The sequence below is a fragment of the Corvus brachyrhynchos genome, unplaced genomic scaffold (genome assembly GCF_000691975.1).
Source record: "Corvus brachyrhynchos isolate BGI_N302 unplaced genomic scaffold, ASM69197v1 scaffold191, whole genome shotgun sequence".
NCBI lineage: Eukaryota > Metazoa > Chordata > Aves > Passeriformes > Corvidae > Corvus > Corvus brachyrhynchos.
The window spans coordinates 2,107,731-2,132,889 of record NW_008236487.1 but is presented as its reverse complement, the minus strand read 5'-3'; the positions used below and the strand labels follow the sequence as shown (position 1 = coordinate 2,132,889).

At 40.2% G+C, this 25,159-nt stretch overlaps 1 protein-coding gene across 10 annotated transcripts in view; it reads left to right on the top strand.

The window, feature by feature from the left end:
* MICAL3 (microtubule associated monooxygenase, calponin and LIM domain containing 3) overlaps nucleotides 1-25,159 on the top strand; it is a 159,656-nt gene that overhangs the window by 61,586 nt on the left and 72,911 nt on the right. For 5 of the 10 annotated variants that reach the window (XM_017726253.1, XM_017726254.1, XM_017726255.1 and 2 more), the window contains exons 4-21: nucleotides 1,038-1,154; nucleotides 1,835-1,936; nucleotides 2,485-2,640; nucleotides 3,174-3,274; nucleotides 3,858-4,115; nucleotides 4,711-4,826; nucleotides 6,094-6,220; nucleotides 6,731-6,824; nucleotides 7,963-8,110; nucleotides 9,366-9,562; nucleotides 10,444-10,556; nucleotides 11,038-11,100; nucleotides 11,812-11,985; nucleotides 13,067-13,159; nucleotides 18,397-18,492; nucleotides 20,585-20,641; nucleotides 22,485-22,589; nucleotides 25,068-25,128. In XM_017726253.1, coding sequence (XP_017581742.1) covers nucleotides 1,038-1,154; nucleotides 1,835-1,936; nucleotides 2,485-2,640; nucleotides 3,174-3,274; nucleotides 3,858-4,115; nucleotides 4,711-4,826; nucleotides 6,094-6,220; nucleotides 6,731-6,824; nucleotides 7,963-8,110; nucleotides 9,366-9,562; nucleotides 10,444-10,556; nucleotides 11,038-11,100; nucleotides 11,812-11,985; nucleotides 13,067-13,159; nucleotides 18,397-18,492; nucleotides 20,585-20,641; nucleotides 22,485-22,589; nucleotides 25,068-25,128 — 2,178 coding nt within the window. The remainder of the gene's footprint in view (nucleotides 1-1,037; nucleotides 1,155-1,834; nucleotides 1,937-2,484; nucleotides 2,641-3,173; nucleotides 3,275-3,857; nucleotides 4,116-4,710; nucleotides 4,827-6,093; nucleotides 6,221-6,730; nucleotides 6,825-7,962; nucleotides 8,111-9,365; nucleotides 9,563-10,443; nucleotides 10,557-11,037; nucleotides 11,101-11,811; nucleotides 11,986-13,066; nucleotides 13,160-18,396; nucleotides 18,493-20,584; nucleotides 20,642-22,484; nucleotides 22,590-25,067; nucleotides 25,129-25,159) is intronic. The other 5 variants (XM_017726259.1, XM_017726260.1, XM_017726262.1 and 2 more) reach the window with 2 other exon arrangements.

Below are 25,159 nucleotides of genomic sequence, written 5' to 3'. Positions count from 1 at the left end.
TTCTGTTTCTCTTGAGCAACTTGTAAAGAAAAATTAGTGAATGCTTTGCTTTTGGAACATTCTTGTGAGTGTCAGTCTGGAGAAAGGAGGAACGGTTTTGGCTTTAATTTTCAGAAGAGTGATGAAGATATGTTTTGATTAAATATATGTTTACGTGTTAAAATTGAGAATAATCTTGTTGATTTCTAAATTCTGTTAAATCAGTCTTCTTTGAAAGCTCAATGCTGTGGTGGAGCAGGAGTTATTTTTCTTTACTTTTTTCTTCCCCAAAATTGACTGTACATGGCACAGCCAGGTGTTGCCCACTAGTCTGTGTTCTCTTTATTTGAAATTTGGCAACAAATGGTAAAACTGGAAGATCTTTGTAACTTCAGTCTTGCAGATTGCTTTTTCCTTCTAATTTCTTTTCATTTTTATTCTTCCAGTGTTTGTGCATTTTGTCACTTTTTTTGTGTATCAGCACAGCTAAAATTTAGTGTTTAGGTGAAGGTTTTTTTCATTTCAGCATCTGAAATATGACAGCAACGTATTTTCCTTTGTATTAATTGAGTTTGCACACTGTGATTTTCATTCTCATTGTCAAAGTTACCTGAAGAGGAAAGAGGTGGTGAGGAGCTTCCTATGCCCTCACTAATCCAAAGGTGCTGGGATGGAAGTGCAGGTCAGTATTACAGCCAGGCTGACCCAGTGGCTCTTTGCCATCTGTGACAAGTGCAGCCCTGCTCGTGCTGTCTTCCCTCCTCTACTGCAGTTCATGTCCTGGTTGTTTCCCTTGTTGCTGATTAGGGGACTGAAACATCAAAAAATTACTCTTTCTTCTTTGAAAAGGGTTGGCTTTTCAGCTGTGTAGAATTTTCTTGTCATGCTGTGATATTACACACCAGGGGTACTGGGGTGAAGTGCTGGGAACACCGTGGGGAAAAAGAAAGTATCAGCTGGTCTTCAAGTCAGTGTATCAGTAATGTCACACAGACACACATGGGCACTTGTGCTCTTTTCTTTTTCTTCTATTTCTTTATCATCTGCCTTTTTTGCAGGTATCCGTCAGCTCCAGCTCATCCTTTTGAAGGTTGCCTTGATCTTGGGAATAGAGATCCATGTCAATGTGGAGTTTCGGGGGCTCGTTTACCCTCCTGAGGACCAGGAGAATGAAAGCAAGTAGCACTGAAATGGGTGTAGAGAAGGGGGAAATGGTTGTAGGATACACAGGCTCTTACTCCTTTACTCTGCTTATGATGTTAAGGCCTTTCCTCTTGCTCCTTTAATCGGAGTAGTTATTAATCCATTTTTCCTTGGGTTTTTAGTAGGATTTGTTTTTTCTAGTGACAAATCCAAATTAGTTACTGTATGAAACAAAGTCACCAGAACAGCTACACAGAAATAGACCAAGACACGGTAAATTGTAATTGCTTCTAAAATACCTAAGCCTATTACCTAACATTTTGAAACATTTTTTTTCTTTGCATTCACTGAGGGTATTTATATTGGTGAATGATCCTTGTTATGCTTTTAGTATCACTGTGAAAACTGTTCTCTGATCACCACAGGAGATGTGGCTTACTTGTTTTTTGGCCTTTTATTAATTGTATAGGTAGTAGAGAAGTTTATAGCGGCCCTTAAAGGAAATAGGGGAATTTTAGCAGAGCTGTGTCTGCCTCTGATTCGCGTGGAATGGCTGCACAGTTCAGGAGCAGCCCTGTCGTCAGTGTAGCTGTCCTACAGGGTTTCTTGACTGCTCACGTGATGAAGGGTTTATTTGATAGTAAGAAGTGGTTTAATCTGTTTTTTTCTATTATTGTATATATGTTGTCACTGACTTGGCATTTATCTACAGGAATAGGTTGGCGTGCGTTGGTCCACCCCAAAACCCATCCAGTGTCTGAGTATGAGTTTGAAGTAATCATTGGAGGGGATGGCAGGAGAAACACCTTAGAAGGTAATGGTGTGTCCATAATTCACCTTCAGAAAGAACTTACCCTTAAATTTGTTGGAACAAAATGGCCTTTAACATGCCAATCAACATCTGGAAAGACACTTGACAAGTGAAAGGGAGATTAAAAGTCCATGTGAAAATCCATTTGTATCAAAGATGTGGGTGGTCTTTGTATTCTTCCACTAAACTAGCAAAGACATAAGGGGTTTTGATCTGGATAATTTTTCCTAAATTTGTAGTGTTGCCACTCCTGCCTTCGTGTGTAGGAACTGAGGTGTTGAGTATTATTCTGTGTAGCAAAGAAACCCATATTAATATTTTTTTATGGAACTTGCAGCTTTGGGACCAGAGATGAGAGAGGGGGTGGCGGGGAGCTTTTTCCCTAAACAACATTATTCTTCTGATGAAGCAATTGTTCTTTCCTCTGTGGAGGAGTTTGTAACCCATCACATCCCTTCTCTCTATTTTGTGAGTGCACCTGTCTGTGGCATACTGAGCCTTCTCTGAAGGTGTGTCTGGTTTTCAGTGTTGCTACTTTCCCCTTCCTGTAGGGTTTCGCCGAAAAGAATTCCGCGGTAAACTTGCAATTGCTATCACAGCAAACTTCATCAATCGCAACACCACAGCTGAAGCCAAAGTAGAGGAGATCAGCGGTGTGGCCTTCATCTTCAACCAGAAGTTCTTCCAGGATCTCCGAGATGCCACAGGTTTGCCAGCACTTGACAGATTTCCAGTGGAAACCATTTGTCTTTATTATTACAACTCTGCAGCTCAGATTTGTATGTTTAGTCAGGAACGAACATCTTGTGCAAGGCAGTCAGTCATTGCTGTCTCTGAAATCTGACTTCCCTGCTTTTGCAGCTGTTCTGCTGTACAGAGCAGATGTGTGTCATTTTGGTTCAGAAGCAGAGAACTTACGGTTTTCAGGAAATCAGAGCCCTAAATGGGAGGAGGTCATGAATCCGTAGTTCAGCTTTTTGCACTCCACATCTGAATGCAAACCTTAGTCATGATAACTGGATTTTTAAATAGAGGTAGCTTAATGCAGGTGAAATGTGCTGTCTGTGGTTTTGTTCACAATTCAGATTTTAAAGTCACCCAGAGCATGGGAGAAAGTTGCTTGGCATTCTCTGACATTTTCTAATCATGCAGTTTCGGTTTACTTTCTTCTGATAGAGCTTCTGTTGCACATAACTCCTAACTGGTTCCTTCACTACCATGTCTTTTGTTCTCTCACAAGGCATTGACTTGGAGAACATTGTCTACTACAAAGATGATACACACTACTTTGTCATGACTGCCAAAAAGCAAAGCTTGCTGGATAAAGGAGTGATACGGCATGTGGGTATTAACTTCTCCTGTATTCTCTGTAAGCTAAAATTGTGGTGACAATTTACTTTTGGTAGGGTGAAAGTAGGAAAACATGCTCTTCCTCCATCACATAATGTGTTTATACAGTTGTTGTTTCAGAACATGAATGTAATTCTGTTCTAAAAGGCAGTTAATGTCCTTCTGATGTATTTTAAACCATCAGAAGAGTGTTACAAAACCTGTCCTTTTCAAATTTGTATCCCTTTGTAGATTTGGGAGTTTTGTTCATGCTGAGATAAAATATGCTGAAAGAACATTTGGTAGCTTAGTTGAGCTTCCCTCATTTTATGGGAATGAAAAATGCTCTAGAGTTTCTTCGCCCTTTCACAGTCAGAAATGCAAGCAGGATTGATTGCTGTTTGCAATAAAAGATTTATAGATTTTCTCCTGGAAGCATTAACACAGGAATTAAAGAAATTAGAAGACAAACTTGTGTGAGTGGATTTGTCAGAATTTTAATGCCAGCCACTGTATATTCCCATCTTAAAAGAAACTTGTGGATTTGACCATGGCAAATGGTCAAATTCAAACCAAACTTCGCCGGTTTTGGCAGGACCACGCTGACACAGAGGTCTTGCTCTCACGGGAGAACGTGGACCAGGAGGCTTTGCTAAACTACGCCAGGGAAGCAGCAGATTTCTCCACTAACCAGCAGCTGCCATCGCTGGACTTTGCCATCAACCACTACGGGCAGCCCGACGTGGCCATGTTTGACTTCACGTGCATGTACGCGTCCGAGAACGCGGCCCTGGTGCGCGAGCAGAACGGCCACCAGCTCCTCGTGGCGCTGGTCGGGGACAGCCTCCTGGAGGTGTGTGTTCAACTTCTTGGGTGTAAGCCCTGAATGGAAGCATGAGCACAAACCTTTGCACCCATCTCTGAAATGTGTGCTGCCTGACAGAGAGGCGCTGTGAGGAAAGCTGCTGTTTATTATAGAATAAAGTGGGAGGTTTGAAGGAAGGGTGGGAGTGTTGGGAAAACAGAATATTTAGCATGGTAATGATCTCGCTAAAGAAAATGTGTGCAGAGCTTTTTCTGAAGTTCTGTCTGTTCCATCTGCTTCTTGTTGGGACGAGTTGACTCTCTACAGAACCTCTACTGTAGGCCTGCTAATAATTAGCATTTTGTAGTTGTTTAAAAGGTACAGTCTTGAAGAGAAGCTGTTAAGGCACTCGGGCTGTGAATTGTTGTTGGAAAGAGGGACATTGGCTTTGTGAGAGTTCATGAGCTGTTCACCATACAGCTGCTTTCTTCTAACCTAGTGGGAGTGGAGCTTGAAGCTAATTACTGAGTTATAATTTCCCAGCAGATTACTGCCTGAATGTGTACTTGATACTTCTTTAAAATTTTCCCTAAGTGATGCTTTTCCTTTCTCTGCTTTTTTTTTTGGTAACCTCTAATATCAGCCGTTTTGGCCAATGGGAACTGGAATAGCCAGGGGATTTTTGGCTGCAATGGACTCTGCTTGGATGGTACGAAGTTGGTCGCTTGGAGCCAGTCCTTTGGAAGTTCTTGCAGAGAGGTAATGGAGAAAGTGAATGCATTTACAGTTCTGAGTCCTTCAACATCTCATCATTCATTCCAGTTTCTTCTAGTACAAATATGTAGACAGAATGGGAGATACAGACTCTCACTGTTTTTAGAGAATGCTTGAAGGTATAATTCAATTGAAGAAAAAATATTTCAAAGGAGTCGATAAACTGAAGTATATGGAGGAGTAAGACATGTTGCTATTCTTGGTCCTAGTTTTAAAAGATTAGATGAGGAATCTTTTCTTTAGGTGCTTATTGACATTGCATTGACAAAGTGAGCCCAAGTTACTGTCACCATCCCTGCAGTAGCAAACCAGATGAAAATGTAGGTGCTTTTAAAGTACCAGATACGAAAGTTCTTGCCATCTCCTATTATCCTGTAAAAACTTTCTCTTATTTCCTTTTAAGGAAGCTGTGACCTGCTTTTTTTCATGTTGTCCTTGGTCACTTTGTTTCATATAAGCCAAACAGTATCTTGTCTCTTTTGAAGTATTGAGTTCTTGATGTTTTTATCAGCTTTGCCTGAGTGTTGTTTTGGTGACTCAAGGTGCTCACTTGGAGATCAGAACTCAGGTAATTAGAAGATGGAGTAAGTAAAACCAACAGTCAGTAGATCCAATTTTAAACTTCAGCTACTGCAGCTTCTGACTGTCAGGAACCATAGTATAATTTCTAAAATTGCACAATGGCACAATTCATACTTAAAATTCCATTTGTTTGAATTTAAAAAATCAGTGAGGAAAATAATGTTACTGTTGAAGCCAGACTTCCATCACCTTTCCATTTGCCACTTCAGACAACAGTAAGATCTTCTCTGAGCTTTCTCTTCTGCATACTGAACCAACTCAGTTCTCTTGGCCTCTCCTCACAGCAAGTGCTCCAGGCCCCTCTTCCTGAGCCCCTCCTGTGTCTCAGTGTCTTTATTGTACTGGGCAGCCCTTTCAGTTACGCTTAGTGTACTGTTCTCTTCCCTCCTTTGGAATTCTGAAGTTGTATTGAAGTGCAGATTTTAATATGCTTATGCTGACTCTTAGCTATGCAGTGTCTGAAGTGGTTAGATTTCTGATTTCAATGTTTATCTCTCCAGAGTTTACTTAGCCATAGTAGTAGTGATACATCTCTTTTAAAAAAAACAAAACAGAACAAAACCTCAAACCAGCCAAAACAAACAAAAAACCTCAAACCACTACAAAGCCTAAACCAAACAAACGAACCAAAACAAAACCCCAAACTTTTTTTTTATGTTATTTTCCCAAGGGAAAGCATTTATAGGCTGCTGCCTCAGACCACCCCAGAGAACGTGAGTAAAAACTTCAGCCATTACAGCATTGATCCTGCCACCCGATACCCCAATATCAACGTCAACTTCTTGCGGCCACAGCAGGTAGGTCACAAATGGTGCTTCTCAGTGCTTGTGATCTGCAGTGTCTTTCCTCAGGTGAAGCTATGTCAGTGTTTTGGGAACAGACAGTGATGTGTGTATAATATGGAAGCAGTGAAAGGCAGATACATCAGTCCAGAGTAGACTTTTGTACTTGAACAGATTCCTTTTTAGGAATTTTTGATTTTGGTAATTTTAGCCGTGATACGATACAGGAAACCAATAAATTTATTTTTGTGTGTGTGCGTGTGCATTTTCTTTGTAATAATCCAGTCCAGCAGTCTGTCATTGCAATTTGGTATCCACGGAGCAGCAGCAGTCAGCTGGACTGTTCAGTGCTGATGAGCTGATCCTTGCTGTTGTGAGGCTCTTGGGGTGGGATTTCTGCTACCTACATGTATTTGTCTTCTTTTTTGTGCCTTCGATGTTTCCTTATTGTCCTCTGTTATTTCTGTATGTATCTGGGGTGCATGGCATGCTGATCATCTTAAATGTTTTTGTGTGACATTTTAGGTACGCCACTTGTATAATACAGGAGACTTGAGAGACATTCACCTGGAGATAGAGAACTTTGTGAACTCCAGGACACCAAAGCTGACTCGAAATGGTAGGCCTGGCTGCTGGCCTGTTCATTTTGGTATTCTGGAGCTGGGTCAGTGCAGGAGCTAGAGAACAGCAGGGCTCATGGGTATTATTTAACCAGTCTCTGCATTTAGAAAATGTGTCCAATAATTGTTTTGTCAACAGTTTGAACTTACAATTTTTCAAGTTTCCATTAGCATGGGAATTTATTTTTGTTTGCCTGTTTTCCTTTGCCTTATAATGCTGTTAACTTTCTAAGCATATTTGCTTGTACAGGCAGTTCTTTTCACCTCCTTTATCTATAAAAATGTCCTTGCTTAAAGTGCAGAAGCCTGGACTGAGTTCACTCTAACAATAGACTCAATTCTTACAAACATAGCAGAAGGTATTGCTTGTGCAGTCTTGCATGTTCCTGCTTTCCTTTTCTTAATCTCATCTCTCAACGGAGTGAAACCTCATTTTGCTTGCATTATTCTGAGAGCTAGATGCCTTGTGATAAGCATTTCAGTATCTGTCTACTTGTCCTACCCTGAGGGGTATGTCAGTCTTTTCCTTTTGCATGCCTTGTCTTGGATGCCCACATAGTGTTTTGGGATTCTCAGGGTGGCTCTTTGCTGCTAAGCCTCCCTTTCACTGCTGAATAGCTGTGTAGTCTCTGCTCTTTGCCCTGCAGCCACATCCCTTTAGGCTGTAATCTCATCAGATCTTCTGGTAAGACAAGGTCAGAACAGGTCAGTGCTTTCAAAGGAAAGTTTTCAAGGGAAAAGAAGAAGTTATAGAAGTACATTTGTAGTTCTTCCTCTAGAAATGGTGTATCTGGGCTTTAGAGAGCATTGCTACTGAATGTCCTTTTGATCGTATTTAACAAGCCTTTGCAACTGTTTTATATTTCCTGGGGCTCTTTTACGATGGCTGGGGTGAAAAGTCTGGCAAGTTACAACTTAGATAATTACTTTTCAGCAAATTAAAAATACTTTCTTGGATTTAAAATGGGTATGGTAGTATATTTAAAAGAAAATAAAAATCCTGTCTTCCATTACCCATTGTAGTAGAAGTTTGTTTTTTGCATGAAGGTTTTGTTTGTTGGTTTATGGGGTTTGTGTTGTATTTAGAATTTGAGCTGTTGTGCATTTGTACTTTAAAATGTGCTAATTTTTTTACAGAGTCTGTAGCTCGCTCTAGTAAATTGCTCAGTTGGTGCCAGAGGCAGACTGATGGATATGCTGGTGTTAATGTGACAGATCTCACAATGTCATGGAAAAGTGGCTTAGCTTTGTGTGCCATTATCCACAGATACCGTCCAGACTTAATGTGAGTAACTGGCTGCCTCAAATAACTGGGAAGGGCAGGAAATGAGTGGTATTTGGAGATAATAATATGGAGTTTGAGGCAATGAATTTGTGACTTATGAAGAAATGGATTCAAATGAATTTGATTAAGCTTGATAGAAACCAATGTTCAGTGATTCACTAGCGGAGTGGAAGGTCATGATAGCTTGATGAATTTGGAAATAAATGTGTTGTTGTTTTCCCTTCTGGATGAATTGGCAGAATTAACCTTCAAATTGGTACTGAGAGGAAAGCATTATTGACTGACAGATTTTATGTGTGCAGAGAGTAAGGAACAATTCATAGCTTCAGTTAAGTCTCTCCTGAACAAGTGTCTGCATGGGCCTTTATAAATTTCCTGTTGAACAAAGCAACTCTTTTTAAAGCCTTTCAGGCTGCTCTTTTTAGAAGTAGTGACCCACAGCCTAAATAGAGACGTTGTTACTGTTTGCATGCTGACTTGTTGGTTGGATGAATGGCAGAGGTGTCCTCTTCAGTGATATACTGGGTAAAACAGTGCCGGGATTCTAGAATGGGAAAACACTGGCTGGAAGAAGTGACAGTACCAAAGACTCTGGTACTTTAATCTGAAATGTCTCCAACTTCCCAAAGGGACATCAGAAAAAGTAAATTCTAGAGCTGTGCTTGTAGACATAATCCACTGTAAAACATACTGAGAAATTGTGGAGTTATTCCAGTCTATATGCACTGAAGTACTTCTACATTGGTGTACTGGAGTTAACCTGAGCTACACTGCTTAATAGCTCTATAACTTGTGGAGAGTTCAAACAGCTTTTTAAACAGTTAATGTAACTCTCTACAAGCTATAGCTTTTTATATAGTTACACAAGTTTTGGAAAAATCCAGCAGGACAAAAATATGCATCAGTCAAGAAAAAAGGGGACAGAAAGTGAAGATTTAATTTAGTTGCAAGCACACAGAAGATTTTATGTAGGGGAAAACGTACAGTCTTACAGTAAAAGAGGAAGTGAAGATGTATTTCAAAGGGTAATACTTTTTAAGAAGTGAAATCTAGGTTTGTAGGAGGAGCAAACAAATTTCAAAAGAATATGTTTGAGCCAAAGTTCACTGTAATTAAGTAGCATCCACTTTGCCATGTTGGTGGCAAATAAATTGAGGTTTCGAGTGGAAAAAAAAAATAGAGATGGATGCCTGAGTTCTTTCAGAAGACTGGTTTCTACTTGATTCAGTGCAAGGCCTCTTTGTGCCCTTTGCAGAGACTTTGATTCTTTGGATGAGCACGATGTGGAGAAGAATAACCAACTGGCCTTTGACATCGCTGAGAAAGAGTTTGGAATATCTCCCATTATGACTGGAAAGGAAATGGCATCTGTTGGAGAGCCAGATAAGCTGTCGATGGTGATGTACCTCACACAGTTCTATGAGATGTTCAAAGACACCATCCCCTCTAGTGGTAAGCAGTTTGGGGCACTTCTGTCAGATTTAAAGGCTGCTCCAGGGTGAATGTGTGTGCTTCAGTTACCTTCAGGCTGCTTGTGCTGAGCACAGAGTAGTCACTCACTGTAGCTTTACCTTACAAAAAGTTGACTTGTTACTGATGCTGATAAAGACCACGTTAGCAGCAGCAGGAGCAAAATAAAGTTAATATACAATAATGTCCTCAAAAGTTCTAAACTCACTTCACTACTAGATAAGTTTTCTGCTTTCCTACTGTTGTTAGGGGTTTGTTTGTCTTAGCTAGTGGTAGGTGCCTTGCTAATAGTTGTTGAATAGGTAATTTCAAAACACCAGCTGAGTTTTATACATATTTACCATCTGTGAATGGTGAGAGTAACTTCAGGCCAATGAGGAACAGAACAGCTTTGATTAGGACTGGAAGATGTAATTACCTAACCCAAATCAATATGGCCAGCCTTTAAAATTGATAATGTTACAGCTCTTTATTACTGATGGTCTTAAGTCTCATGTATACCTCTGGTGAGGGGAAAAAATTGGTTTTAATAGCCTTTTAAAAATCTCATATGTATTAGGTATTATTTCTAAAACTCTGGACTCTTTTTAGGAATAATGATAATCATGCTCTTTAAATATAAAAGTAACACAGTATCTCTTATGGGTGGTTATAAACCCTGAGAGAACTGCTTTGGGCAAAATGAAAAAGCAGAATAGCTGAGAAAGGTATTAATTCTAGACATCAGTAATTTTGTACAGAGAATTTAAGAAAAAGACTGCTATGTTAAAAAGAATCAGTGAGTCCTTCAGTTGTGTATTTAATAACAGCACCACAGAAAATACTTCATGGAATTCCCTTGTTCTGCCCGTTTTCACTAACAGACAGCCTGGACCTGAATGCAGAAGAAAAGGCTGCCCTGATTGCCAGTACCAAGTCTCCCATCTCCTTCCTCAGCAAACTGGGCCAAAGCATCTCTCGGAAGCGCACTCCCAAGGTAACCAGGCACAGTCCTGGGGACACTTGTGTCTGGCAGGCTGCTGTCCAAGCAGTGGTACTAAAAATGCAGGTGTTAGTGTGTGTTTGCAGGGATCACATGTTCACCAGCTCCTGGTATGGGACAATACATGACATTTATAACTGCAGAATTGCATCTGTAGTATGTACTCACAGTGGTGCGTTTCAGTCTTAAAATCTTAGCCTTGTGGTAGTATTTTGGCATATATTTCCTCTTGGAACATAGTTACTTGCTCAGTTTTCAATGATTTGAAAGTGTTGAAGAATTGTGCAGTTGAAGGTAAGAATTCCCTAAGGAGTATCTAGGAAAAAATCCCTTTTCTTAAACAAATAGAGAATGAGCACAGTGAATTAAATAAGCTTTGCAACTAAACTGATTAAGTGCACTGATGACAGTTATCTCAGCCCAAAAAGGTATGAGAGTTATTTTTTTTTCTTTCCCCTACTCCTTCTGTTTTCAGGACAAAAAAGAAAAGGAACTGGATGGTGCAGGAAAGAGGAGAAAAACCAGCCAATCTGAGGATGTAAGTATTAAAGTGAGAGCTGTCAGGGAGTAAAATAAATGGTACGTACCTTGTTCACACTTCAGTTCTTTCATTTTTTTATATCCAGGCAGGGTTTATGTAGGATTTTTTAGATAAAATTTAATTCTTCTTCAGAGGTTACACTTTCATGGTATCTTTAGAGCAAATGTTTTACTGATGCTTATGAAAGAACACTACATAACAAGTGAAATGTTGCAGTTCCCTGATGTTCTGTTTTTATTGTGAATTACTATGGTTTGATGAGGACATCAACACTCGTAACTTTTTAGTGAAGTCATGCAGTATTGTCAGAAATTTGATGCATATTTGAATTTTAGCCTTGGTTTGTGCAAAAAGCACCCACTTCCAGTATGCCCCATAAGGCAGTCTTTCAAATTCAGTGTTTGTAGCCAAATGGGTACAGGTGAATTAAAATTCATGCTTTGAGTTTGTTGGTGGCAGGTGGGCCTTTGGTATATGTCAGGGCCTTCACAGGGGTGTTTCAGCTGAGGTCTTTTTGGTAGGTAAGTGTATCAAATAAGGTTGAAAAGATAAGTAAAGTTTAACAGAACATTTGCTGACTTGCCAAAGGAAATTAAAATCTGAGCTTTCAAGTGAGGCTGAGAGATTTGTTATCTATAGTGTAAAGGGGTGGAAAGGAAAAGGTGATCTGGTTGTGTCTTGTTAAATTTTGATGTCACTGATTGTTAGGAGGACCTCCCACGAAGCTACAGAGAAGAAAGGCCCACACTGGTGAGTGCCCTGACAGAGAGGAGAATTGATGCTGCCATTGGGAATCAGAACAAAGTCAAGTCCATGGCAACCCAGCTACTGGCCAAGTTTGAAGAGAATGCACCAGTGCCGTCCTCAAACTTACGAAGACAGGTAGGAGATGGATAATAAACACCTTTGTTTTGGAATTGTAGAGGAAAACCACAAATAAAAGCATGCATTCCTCAAGACTGGATGCTGGTGTTGCTTTTCTACTTCAAAGGCTCTCCTAGAGAAGAGCAAAGTTTACCCAAAGCTTAAAATTTACAAGTACGGGGTGGAGAAGAACTTCCTAAAAAAAGTGTTATTTCTCTGTTATTGCCCTTATTATGTAATTTTCCACAAACATATTACCAGCAATTTAGTTTCTTTTATAACTACTATTGCTCTTTAAAAGCTTTCCAGGAATGTTCTGCTTATACTGTTTAAGAACAATAATTTAATTTCTGATTTGAACATTTTCATATCAGGTTACATCTGTTTGTTCTTGTGAGCTGTGATTAAGCTTTATATGTGTATGTATGTGCAGCAGATAAATGCCTGGGAGTTTCTTGGCAATCAGGATGTTTGTGTCATTCCAAGTGAGGCTTGTTTGTTATCCAGGATGGTATCTGAACAGCTGCAACTGCAGAGTAGTTGTCTTTGAAGTTAGATTGAGTCCCTTGGAGCTACTGCTGGCAGTGCAGTGTCAGCAGGATGAGGCTCAGTGTGGTTTAAGTGCCAGAGTCCTTGCTCTGCTGCGTAAGTCCATCTCCACAGCTTGTGCCAAGCTCTGTGCTGCCATGGCTACATCGTGAGTGGGACCTGACCTGGCTACTTGAAAGCCAAGTCATGTTTGTCTATGCTACACTACACATCAGCATTAGTAATGTAACATGATCACAGTGGTGATGCCTATACCACCTTTTACCAATCAAATGTTTCTTCAGCTGCTACACATTGGCTGGAATACGCAGCCAATGATTTGAAGAAACAATGAAATTAAAGGAAAGGTCCAAAAATATGTGAAGTTCCCCATTTTTGGATGTTTTTTTTCCTTTTTATATTTTACTTGCTAAATGAATTCCCCCTACCCTATTTTTTTTTCTTAAATGTTTGTCTGTCTTACTCTGTATTCCATTCCTATGGCTTTCTTTGAGTTTCCTTCACTATTTTATCTTCCCACTTTCCCTATTTCCCTACAACCTGCATGCAGCAAGCTGTCCTGCCTTATCAAGAGCGTGTTCACAGCCAGCCATCCAGCAGACGAGAGCAGGGCCGGCTTGCTCCCATACCCCAGTGGAAACAGGTAAAGAAACTCTTTCTGACTACAATGCATTGCCTGCACCCAACACCAGCTATCACTGTCGTGTTTTTAAGCCAGTCCTTTTCCAGCACCTAGTCTGAGTACATTATTTTAGATAACTTGCAGTGAAAAAAGTCAACATCTCCCTTTGGTAATGATGCATGGTTGAATGTTTCAAAAGTATTTAATCAAATTTGCCCTGCCCTCTTATGCTAGTTTCAACTCTACCAAGACTTTGTGGATGTTGCAGCAGAAATTTTTGCTATAGAATTTCTAGATTCTTCTGTTAGAAAGAAATAAAGGAAACATGTAAACAATTATGGAAACTCATGAGGTAAAAGATGTCATACTGTCTATAACATTAAAGCTCTTCCTTGGTATAAACAGTAAAATTGGTTATCAGTTTTGCTGTTCCTATGTGAAATCTTAGATGTTCTGTAGTTGTAGGAGACTTTACTGTGGTTTCCCTTTCTTTAATGACACTCTCTTTAATGCAGCTTTCCTTGCCAACTTCTCACACTTGTTGCATTGCCGATTCCTGTGTTACTGTGAATTCAGTAAATTTTAGGTTTTTTTCACAGAGGGGTTCAGAATAGGGACCAACAGCAGAAAAATCAGCAAGTATCAAATTTTATTTTCTCCCCTGTGTTTTGGCCCATTGTCATTGCTGCTGTCTTTCAGCCATGCACTTTTCCAAAGCTAAGGCTTCTGGCAGACAATCTTTTCAGGCATTTAGGGATACTTATCTCCTTCCACTGTTTCCCTGTGCAAATGGCCGCCTCGTGTTTCTGAGGGTGCTCAGAGGTATTTTGCTGACAGCCATAATTTGGAGAAACATCTGCTTCTTTCTGGCTGTAGTTTAATCAGAGCATACTTCAGAGTCAAGAGGACGATGACACTGGTTTGGAAATGCACTGTTCTTGATGAATATGGATTCATGGTGATCTTCATGTCTGAGGCATTCAGCACAATTAATGCTGCATGTCATGACTGGTGCCATGATCTGGAAGATTTCTCTTCAAGGAAGAAGACCTAAGCCCAGGGGAGTTGTTGTCAGTAGGACTGTCAGGATGCTTTGGTTCCCTCAGTGTTTGTTGTTCTACTTTTTGTTTCATCAAAATCTTCTTTATAGGCTAATGAGCACTTTGAGATGGATTCACATCATTCATGATTAAGGCAAATTTTATTCCTCAAGAATACTCAGCAAGGGGGGAAAAAGAAACCTGATGCAAAAAAGCTGTACAATATTGAGTGAGTTGATGAGCGCTGCTTATAGTACCTCCTGGAAAAAGGAAAACTGGATTGCGCTGCTGTCTCTCTCTGTTCAAACAAATGAAGTTTTGTGTTTTAGCACTTGGAAAATACCACATTCCTGCACCCTTGAGATTTATATTTGAACTTGTTACTGAAACTTTATGAAGGCTTTATAATTAAGCATTTATAGTGAAACACAAAAGTTCTTATTGTCATCCTTTTGTCATTGATAGAAAAAAAGGATAAATTTTTATTTCCTGCTTTTATTAAGAGGATTGTTCTCCTCACCAGAGAGCAGTTTGTTGTTTTTGTTTGTTCTTGTTTGTACTTGCGCTACACAACTTAAAAAAAATTTTTAAAAGGGAAGAAAAAATCCTTCTGCTCTCCCTTGACTTCAATAGCATCTCTGTATAGGAAGCAATTTAGGGCATATCTTTGAAAAATCTTTCTGTAACAGTTTTACTTTCAGAGGATTTAAATTATCTTATTCAACCCTGGCAGTGATTGCCTTATGTGGATGATTTCCCTCTCAAGATTACACATGGAGATGATCTTTCCTTGATTGACTTTACTGTGTCAGCAGAAGATGATTGATTCCTGGGTCCAGATTTCTTGCAGGATTTGCAGTGCTTTTGTAATGAAACAGTATAAAACTGGGTCTCACGGATGCAAAATCTGCAGGGTACTGTAGGCTCAAAACCCCAGCTGATAGGGTCCCTGTTCCAAAGGTTCCTTGCAGTTGGCCTGGGGAAGGGAAGAACATGGGTTGCCTTCATTCAAAAGCCATGGACCTGCGCAGAGTCATTTGTTCTTGACTGAACAGAGACCGGCTGAGACCACTGAGCCAAGCAGCCAGCTTTGCCAAGCCTGGACAGAAACCCCTCCCGCAGAAGTTGTTGCTGAAGCAGTACCTTGGCCTGGCTGCTGGATTTCTGGTTCTGGCAGAACCTGAAAGCTGTGAGACTGCACCTTTTGATGGTACTGGACTGGCCTTCTGTGGTGACATTGGGCACTGTGGCTTTATAGCTCATCCCTGGGTGCCAGACTGCCTCCAGGGAGGTGCTGCTGAGTACCAGTACCTGTCACTGCACATGCTGTGAAGGATTAGTATTGCTTCTGACAAGTTCTTTGGGGAGGATGTATGTTTGCTAAAAGAGCTGTTCATGAAGCTTTTGGGAAGGTTTCTCTTTTGGCACAGGTGTTGAAGTTCATGAGCAGAAACTTCTGCTACTGACTGAATATATCACATAGCAAATACCTTCTAATGGAGAGTGCTTTGAAGAGGAGCAGAGTAGCTCCTGAGGGGACAAAGAGTTGATGTGTTACTGAGAGAAACCACAGGTTGCCTAATGTTCTTATTAGCTGGCAAAATGAAGCTGAGATCCTCTCTTTGGGAGAAGGGCAGTTATTGACATGTTTGGTTCTTCCTGTCTTTTGGAAACTGCATAGAAGAGGAAAGTATACTGAAAAAGCATCAGAGTGTTTGCAAGGAAGAGAGTTGCAAAGGAAATGGTCTGGGTTGGACCCACAGTGTTGATGGGAAATTTGCATATTGCCTGCTAGTGCCTGTCAGATGGAATTCCTTAGCTGTACTTGCTTATCAGTTTAAATCTGGAATCTCACTATTGACCTTGACTTAATTAAGAGGTATGAGGTGAGCAGTGAGCTTGTAAGGCAGGATTCCTCTGTGTGTTGTATAGGTGGGGTAGGGGTGGCTTACTAAGCCAGAATTCCTAGAAAGAGTGAAATCCTGGCAGAATCTATTCGGAAGCAGTTTTTACTTTCACCACAAGAAGACCTTTAATGCTGTCTTTCTTGCTCTTTGGAAGGTCTTGCCTTTTCAGGGGGGTTAAAAACCTCACCTATCTGCTCCTCACAGCGTTCACAGGATATAGTATGGCCTGCATCCCTTGTGAATTGGATTATAAAGTTGGATTTATTGAGTTACACTTTGAAGTTGTTGACCTGCGTTGCCAAAATTGGTTTTGTGTTCTTACGTGCACCGCAGCAGCATCTACTAATGCACGAAGATATTGTGAAGTGAATGTGCACAGTGGAAATGTCTGTAATTTTTTTATATGATGGTATTACCACCTAAAAAGGCTGGATTGTGTTTCATGGTGTGGTGGTTAGTCTCCTCAAACCAATGCCTGCTTGTATAAGAACATCTTCCATCATGTGCTCTGTTGCTTTCTGAGCCACGCTGGCTGCTTTTGGGAAAGAGCATCTCATCTGGGATCATGAAGCCATTGAGAGCCATATGGTCTATCCAGAAGAGGATCTGACTGGGCATGGTGTGAGAGACAAGCCTTTGAAATGGAATTTTGCCCTTGATTTCCAGACTCTCAGCGTATAGCCTTCAGCAGTCTTCTGCTATAGTTCCAGAGGTCTCCTGTCAGCAACAACTTGTGCGTGTAATACATAAGCTTAACTCATGTTTGATGTCTACAAAGGTAGCTGTAAGATGAAGATCCCATGTCTTTTTGGTGCACATCTTTTCTGCCTTTGGAGATCTGCTGCTTATTCTTTTGAGCTCATTCCCTAAAGTGTGATAAAGAGCAGTAGTACAAACTTTGTAATAATTTTGTTGGAACTGTGTTTTTTGAAGATAAGAGATGACCACAGACAGCAAGAGTTGAAACCTCAACAGGAGAGAACTTAAAACACCAATGATTTCTGCAAATACTGCTTTTTTACCTTAAATTTTTACTTAAATCTGTTGATTATTTTCTGCTTTCCTGTAGTTATCCTTTTCTTTGCATGCTCAGAAATACATTCTACTGGAGGACTGACTGATCACGTTTCGTGCATTCATACAATATTATATTCTGAGATCTGCCTTGCAGAAATAAGCAAGTTTGTGAAAATTTTGACATTTGAAATGCAAACTTGGCCTGGACAGATGAAAATCCATGAGCAGCTCTATGGTTGAGAATGTTGCCATGCTTTCAGTTAGAAATTAGTGACTTCCTAGCTAAGCCTTTGAAACAGCATATAAATGTTTCTCATCCACTGCAGTGCAAAGTCTTACGCTTTAGTTTAAGCTGCTTGTAACATCTGTTTGAGATAGAGGAGTGTATTATTTATTTGTTTTGTTGAAAAGGAAGAGAGCACCCAAACAGACGTTAGTGCCAGCTCATCTGCAAGGGCAGTAATAAACATCTGTAATATCCTTATACCACATGCAGGTTTTTTGAGACTTACCTAACAGTGGCTTTGGGTACACAGCATTTTGTTTTTTCCCCAGTGCAACCATTTCCAGATATGCTCTGGTGAGAACTTAAAAGGAAAAATCAGGCAGAGGACACATTAATAAGCAAGAAATGGTGGAGAAAAGACTGCATAGTAAGGAGGTACAGCACTAGAAGGACATGTTTTCTGGTGTGTTAAATTGAGGACATGTTAAGTGCGCTGTGTAATATGCAGACTATTAGATACAGCTACATTTATCTATAAACCAGCTGGATTTCTGTTCTAGTAGAATATAGTACGTTTTAGCTTGCCTGAGATGGTGTAATGTCTGTAAGTTAAAGAGGAAGGATCTGAAGCTGGGAGCAGAACACTGTGAATTGTATTACTAATGAGCTGCAAGCGAGAGTAATTAGGTCAATGGGATGGATATTTTTAAGCATTGCAAGGCACAGCAATAAGTAATTTTTCATGAAGCAAGGAGAGCAGTATGGAGAGTTCCAAGTTTTGCCTTTAACTGCTTGTAAGACCTTGACTCAGAAGCTGTTGGTGTAATTGCTGAGTGATCCAAGTCTGTGTTTGCTGCCTGTCAAATGTGATCATGTGGCTCTGGATAAGACCTTGGGTCTCTCAGCTTCAGATACACCGTGGCTTTAGTTCATTTGAGAAAGGTGTGAGCCTAGGATCATGGTCTCAGTTCATGCATTCTGGCCTGTCTCACCAAACCACTGGTAATGTTACCTCTTTTCTACTATTATTATGATTTTTTTTTTTTTCTTTTTCTGTTTTAAAAAAAGATGAGGCATAAGGAACGTTCTCGGACCTGCCCCAAAAAAGTGATCATGCTCTCTTCTTCCACTCCATCTTCCTCTCCACCGTATCCCAGGCAGCAGGTGATTCCCTCTGCATGCTCTGTCCCTTTCTCTTCATTGCTGCTTGTACAAGTGACTGGATCAGTTACCAAATAGCTTATTTACAAATACATTTCCAATTTTCTTTCAGATGCTGATAGGGCTTTCTCAACCTGTTAGGTTAGGAAGATAGGGCAGCACTAGCTCACTGGAAGCATGAAGAGTCTCCACTGGAGACTCTGAGATTTTGCTGTAGGCAAATTTTTAATTGCAGTAGCCTTTTTCAGTTTTGAGATGCAGCAAAGTAGAAATGAAATGTTTGGAGTAATGCAGGGAAAGAAAATTAAACTTTGTTCCATCTCCACTCTCTGTTTAAATAGGTGTGACTAAAAATTTGCCCTTGTATCCATGTAACTTTTTAGGATTGCTTCTATGAAGTGTTTTTTGAGTATTGTAGTGGCTTGCACATGTCCACTGTGGTCCTTCTGCTTCTCCCACACCAGGCTCTTGTCTCACAAGCGTTTGTGTTGAGTCTGTCTGACTTTGAACCTGAAGCAGTGAGAGCTGTTCTGAGCACAGTGTGTAAATGTGCATCCAGATGTTTGTGCACATGTATCTGTTGTCCCAGTTAAATATTGCCTGAAACCCTTTAATATTTCTGTCTTCTTGTATATTGTCATTGTGTTTCTTTGAGTTGTATCCTTTTAAGTTATTTGTTTCATTTTCCTACTTTCAAATCTACTTCTTGATCAATCCTGAGCTAGAGGTCCTGAAAAGGCAGTTGCAGTTCCATAGAGCTGTCATGACATCGTGTAAGGATTGTACAAATGAATTTCCCCAGAGGTGGGGCTCTTTGCTGAGCTCTTGTATACCTATAAACTCTGTAAAGGAGTATTACCTTTCAGCAGAGTAGACAAGTTTTATACTTTGGCAGAAAGTTGGACTTGCCTTATTGCTGTGGCTTCTAGAATTGTAATTACACGTTGCAGTTTATCTGGTGTAATTATTGTCAGCCTCCAGGACACACATTCTTTGCTGCCTCTGTGGTGTCTGCAGGACAGATCAGGTCTGCCTAGTGATCCCATTTGAAACTGTCCCAACAAAAAAGGGGGTTGGTTTTCTGCCACACTCTGATCAGCATACTTCATTAGAAAGGTACACAGTGGACATCTAGGTAGAATGGGTGAGGAAAGCCCTTTTCATTAGCACAACCTGCATTTAAACTGCAGTGTAATGGTATCAGATGATGTGATAGCTAGGTGCCTTCCTCATGTCAAAATCCTTTGAAAATGTTGTTGGATACATTATATGAGAGAAGAAAGGTTTTTCCCCAAGCTTACAGGTAGAGGAACTAAGGCAGTTAAATGCTGAGTTTTACTTTCTAATCTATAGTGTGGGATTCATTTTCCATGTAGAGAAATTAGTTTTTACTCGCTAAGGATCTGGTAGCTCTATATTTTCCTTCTGTCTCCTCTCCAAGTGTTTGTTTGACCTGTGTCTTTCTGGTTGCCTAGTTCAGTCGTGAAAGCCAGCTACTGCCAAGTGTATTTTGACCATTTTCTGTGTTGTGTCCTGTAGAAGTTTTCCTTCTTTTAACTCAGGAATTTTTACCCTCTGGGCTACAGAACTGATGTTGCACTCAGTTGAGTGATCTGCTTTTGGAGGCATTCTTTTTCCTTAGGAATGATTTTTGTTTCCCCAAGCTTGTCTTGGCCGAGGCCTCATAGCAAGTCAGATGGATCTGTGTCCGTGTTACACTGATGTCTTTTAAAACCTATAATTCTTCTCTTCTAATGCATTTATTCTGCCACTTCTTTTAAATTTTCCATCTCCTTCTTTGAACTAACATCACCATATGAGTTATACTGAGTGGCTTACTATCTTTATTGCACGAATTTGATTACGTTGTAGTACTATATTGTTGTTTATTGACCTAATATGAATATATACTTTTTAAAAAAATTCCCTACAGGAGCTGACTTCTTATTGCCAGTTTTAGAATATTCTTAATAAACTATCCTGCTCTTATTATGGCTTCTTTTCTGCCTGCATCATAAGAAAAATGAGATACAGTGTGTTTTGATTAGGAAGTTGGTCTGTGATTGTTTTTAAGCTCATCATTTGTTGCCTGCAGAGATTCAGGGAACCTGGTGGCAGCTGTCCCGGGGAGCAGAGTCCCAGACAGGAAAGGGTAAAGAGCATGAACAAATGGCATGGGTGCTGATGACACAAAGCTGTGGTGGGTGTGTGCAATCCAGAGGGCAAATACAGGGGGTGGTGATCACACTTATCCTAATGCTGCTGTTAACACGCTGGAACTGCTGAGAGTCAGTCAGGAGTGATCCTTCCTGTGTGATATCCACATAAATGCATAACAAGCCTTCATCAGCAGTTTGCTATATGCTTTTATTTTGCCCTAGGTCTAGCACTTGAGCTCTTGTCATTCTTCTTTTTCTCTTACACCTCTTTAGTGAAGTATGCTGTGGCTGTGGCAGAACAAGAAGAGTTATGTTTTGTGCTAATTCATGCGAACATGGTTGCATTGTGTTCACTGCTTGCTTTCTGGATGGTTGAGCAACTGGCATTCCATCTTGCCTCCTACAGGCCAAAGTAAAAGGAAAAATGATGAGGCATTATTTAGTATAGAGACTTTGAAGCCTTCTTAACAACGAAATATTCAACAGTCTGTCTGAATGGTTCAGTATTATACAGAAGCATGGGAAAAGAAAAGATAGGCACTCAAAAGGACTGGTTGATTTGAATTCATATTGACAAATTAATTGGCATTCCAGTGCAGGCTTTGAATGAATTAAGTCATAAATGGGAGGCAGCAATAAAACTGTTGCAACTTCCAGAATGTGTTCTAACAAAAGCCTCTTGTGGGCCGAATGTTTTCTGACAGGCAGTAGAAAATGGATACGTGTGTCTGCAATGACACAGAAGCCCACAGCTTTATAATAGGCCCCAGTTTTAGTGAAAATGATCCAGTAGGAAGGAGTAGGTGGAACGGAAAGCAGCTTGAAAGTAGAGAATATTATTAAGGCATCTGAATGGGAAAAGTGTTTCTTGTAAACTGGATGTGAACCCAATTTTCTGTTCTGCATTGGAGGACAATTAGCAATACAGAGCAGCACCCTGGCAATCTTGACAGATCAAACCTCAAATTTCTTGATGCACATGTTTGTAGTTCCTGGTCCACTTACTTCTGTACTCCACAAACAAATTAGCTGAAGACTCTGTGATACTACAGTGATATTCCTGCCTTGTACAGCAGGCCACCTGCCAGGTCTTTTTTCATGTCACCAAATGCACCACACAACAGTTTAGGAGCATTGATATGAAAGACCAGAATAGCAGAGGTGTCAAATATTGTGCCTGGGGTGTATTGACATGGTAGTGCAATAAGAACAAGTAGGACAGTGAAGTTGCATAAGTAAAACTGGCAGCTTCTGTGAGTGTTTGATTTTGCTGTTCTTTGCTTTATTTAGACAGGCTCATTAAACATGCTCTCTTTGGCATGTAGAGTATTTACTTCACATATACCACCATCTTTAAAAAATTAATTCTTTCTCTGTGAGACCTGAAGTATATTACCCTAAAATGTGTTTCTGTACACAAAATCTAAGAAACAAAGAAGTACAGGTTTAGATATTTAAACGAAACCCTTGAGAACGGAGAACCACGAGGAACTAAACTGACAAATAAGGCTCTTTGTGCATGATAAAGCCACATTTTAAAATTTTTTTTGATGGTAATGCCAAGAGAGAGAGGCTGTGTGCTTGTTTGATTTTGGCTGCAGGAGTCCTAGGGAGAGTTGTGAATAACAATTAATTCAACTGTTTTTTCTTGCCCTCCAGGGTCAAAGTGTAGCACTTCATTAGGACAGTAGATACTGGGGAAAGAAACCCCAGTCTTCACATGAGAGCTTCTGTTACTGTTATGCATGTGGATGTCCTACCTTTTGGCTGGCATTTTGGTGTCTCTTCCTTTTTGTGCTGGTTTGTTTACTTCCTGCCTCCTTCCTCGTCTCGCAGAGATCTCCTCGTTTATTTTCTCATGACCAAGTGCCCATGAATGTAGAGCAAAGGGCATGTCAGCTGGCTGCCCTCCTGGAGTCCAGACGTGCACTGAGGCATCAGGTGACTACAGCCCTGCCTATCTGGTGTCCTGCAGCAGTGGGATTCTGGGTACAGGTGAAATCTGGGGTCAGAGAGAGAAAAAAATCACCAAAAGATGATGACCACTGCTCTACAGTCGTGTGGTTAAAACAGCTGTCAAGACTATGTTGTGTAGTGTCTGTAATTGACTTGCCAGTTCTTAGCTGTCTCCTTGTTTGGTGGGTGACCCTTTCTGTTCCTCAAAACAAAATACAAACAATGAAGGAAAAAGCAGCCTCTTGACTTCTCAGAGTAAATGCTGAAAACCAGCATCTCACAGTGGTCATTTAGCAGTCAGTTGCTCACAAATTTTACTTGCCTCTAGAAGCAAGAATATTCACATTTTCCAAGCATAATTCCTGGCTCTGTAGTACTACTTTTGTGTCCATACTTCCTGTAGAATTGTTTCCAATGGCAGAGCTGGCAGTTTGTGCAGATTGTCTTTGATTCCGATGTACACTTTTGGTTTGGTTTGGTTTTGTGCTTAATTTTCTCTCCAGTGTGTTGTCTTTGGGATATGGGAGCATGCCAGTTTGAGCTGTGGTTTCTTTGGTTGCTCGCCCCTATCTCTGTTTTCAGTTATCTTCAGCAGTGCTTGGCAAACTGCAGAGTGCTTTTTGGAAAGCACCATCTACAGAAGTGATTCTTTTCATAACTTACTGTTTTGAGTTAACCATCCCAAATCAAGCTGTCTTCTTGAGCTGGAGCATGAACAGTCCCAGAACTTTTGCTGGTGGGCATAACTTTTGCAAGCCCTACTAAAAAGAATTTTGTGACATCTAGGTCACTTCCCATTGCTGGGGTTTTTTAGGATGCTATCTTTTTCTGATGGTTAAAATCACAGAAGCTGTTCTCCAAGAAGGAACAGCTAACCTTTGGCTAGATTTGAAATTTTGGGGACAAGCTATGGAGGCCTGGGTAAGAAGACTACTTTAAACATAGTGGCACGTCTTTGTTAATGGGTGCCATGACTTTTAGTAGCTCAAGCATGGTCCTTAATGCTTGTGTGTATTTCCTTATTCACTTGAAACAATGATACAGAAATGAAGGTCTAGACCAAAACATGTTGCTTCTACCTTTTGTGGTGCTCTCTGGCAATATTAAGCCCCTTCTGAGGGTGTAAAAGATTACAGCATTTTGATGCAAATATAGAATTTACTTTTGAAATAGTCTAATTTCTGTATTGTGCAGAATTGAAAAGGAGGAGAGACTGAGAACAAAAAGTAAAGCATAAAGTGGGTAGGGCAGAGAGGAAAAAGAGGAAACAGATGTTGGAACAGTGCAAGCAATGATGGATTATGATGTGGGATTTAAGGGAAGAAAACAAGAAATATAGTAAGAGAGAGAAGTCTTAGCAACCTAAGACATTTTCAGAGAAGAAACTTGATTAAATGTTGATGTACAGAAAATTTTTGTATGAACAATTTTATTTCCATAAATTGGGGAAATTGTGAAAGCCAAGCTCTTTTGCATTTTGCTCAGTAAATTTAATCTTGAGGTTAGCCTATTCCAGGGGGCTAGAAGTAGCTGTTTTCATGGGTTGTGCAGTTACATGACATTTAGTTTTCCATTTTATAACTAAAACCATAATTTATTTTTCAAAGAAAGCCAGTTATTTGTAATATGCATATTTTTTTCTTAACAGACTATAATCTTTAGGAATGCACAATTTCTGCCAGTGCTGTTTGTCTGATACTTCCAAGTTTTGTTTTTTTCCTATTTATATGAAGTATTTCCTGGGAGATGGGCATAATCATCCATAGAGGTAATGACAAGGGGGTATTAGATGACCAAATTTTGGGTCCTCCTGCGAGGAACCCGTTTCAGAAGGATGCAGGTTCTCAGTCTGTGATTAATTCTTTGTCCTTTGATGATCAAGATCAGAAGATTATTTTATATTGATTCATTCTTTTTTGGATCGGTGTTTCTAATCTGCTTAGAGTAAATTTTAGGTTGGAAATTTGCTGTTAATCACTGGAAATACATACAAGCTAACTTCTTTCTCTTCTATCCCCCAGGAGAGCAGACTTTTGGTTTATACAGTTAAAATGTAGAAGAGGTCTCAACACGGCCTGAAAGATGATCCTAGTGCCTTGGGCCAGTAATAGAGAACAATGGGAGATACAGAAGGAGCAGAGGAAATTGATTTGGGGTCTTTGCCAGTGGCTGAGTTTGTTGGGTTACAGGAGGTTGGACATCTGTGGAAGTAGGTAACTGCTTCCAAATGGTCCTGAATAACGTAAAACCTAATAAAGAGCAAATTAAGAATAACTACTCTGCCTCGCTAGGGAGAAAGTAAAGATACACTGGGTATTTTTCTCTAAGTTTTCCTGTAAGAGTCTTTAAAAAGTTGTTCTTGATGGTAGCCAGAAAGGCCTGGGTTGGGGGTTTCTTTTCATTTTCTCTCCTCTCTTGGAGGAGAACACATATGATTGTGTTGATGTCTATTTTATGTTCTAGCCCGAGACGGAACCGTCTCGCCGATTCTTTGTTGACCAGTGGGAGCTCTCCCTTAGCCTCCGCTCTTTCAATCGCCCCTCCTCCCCCTCATC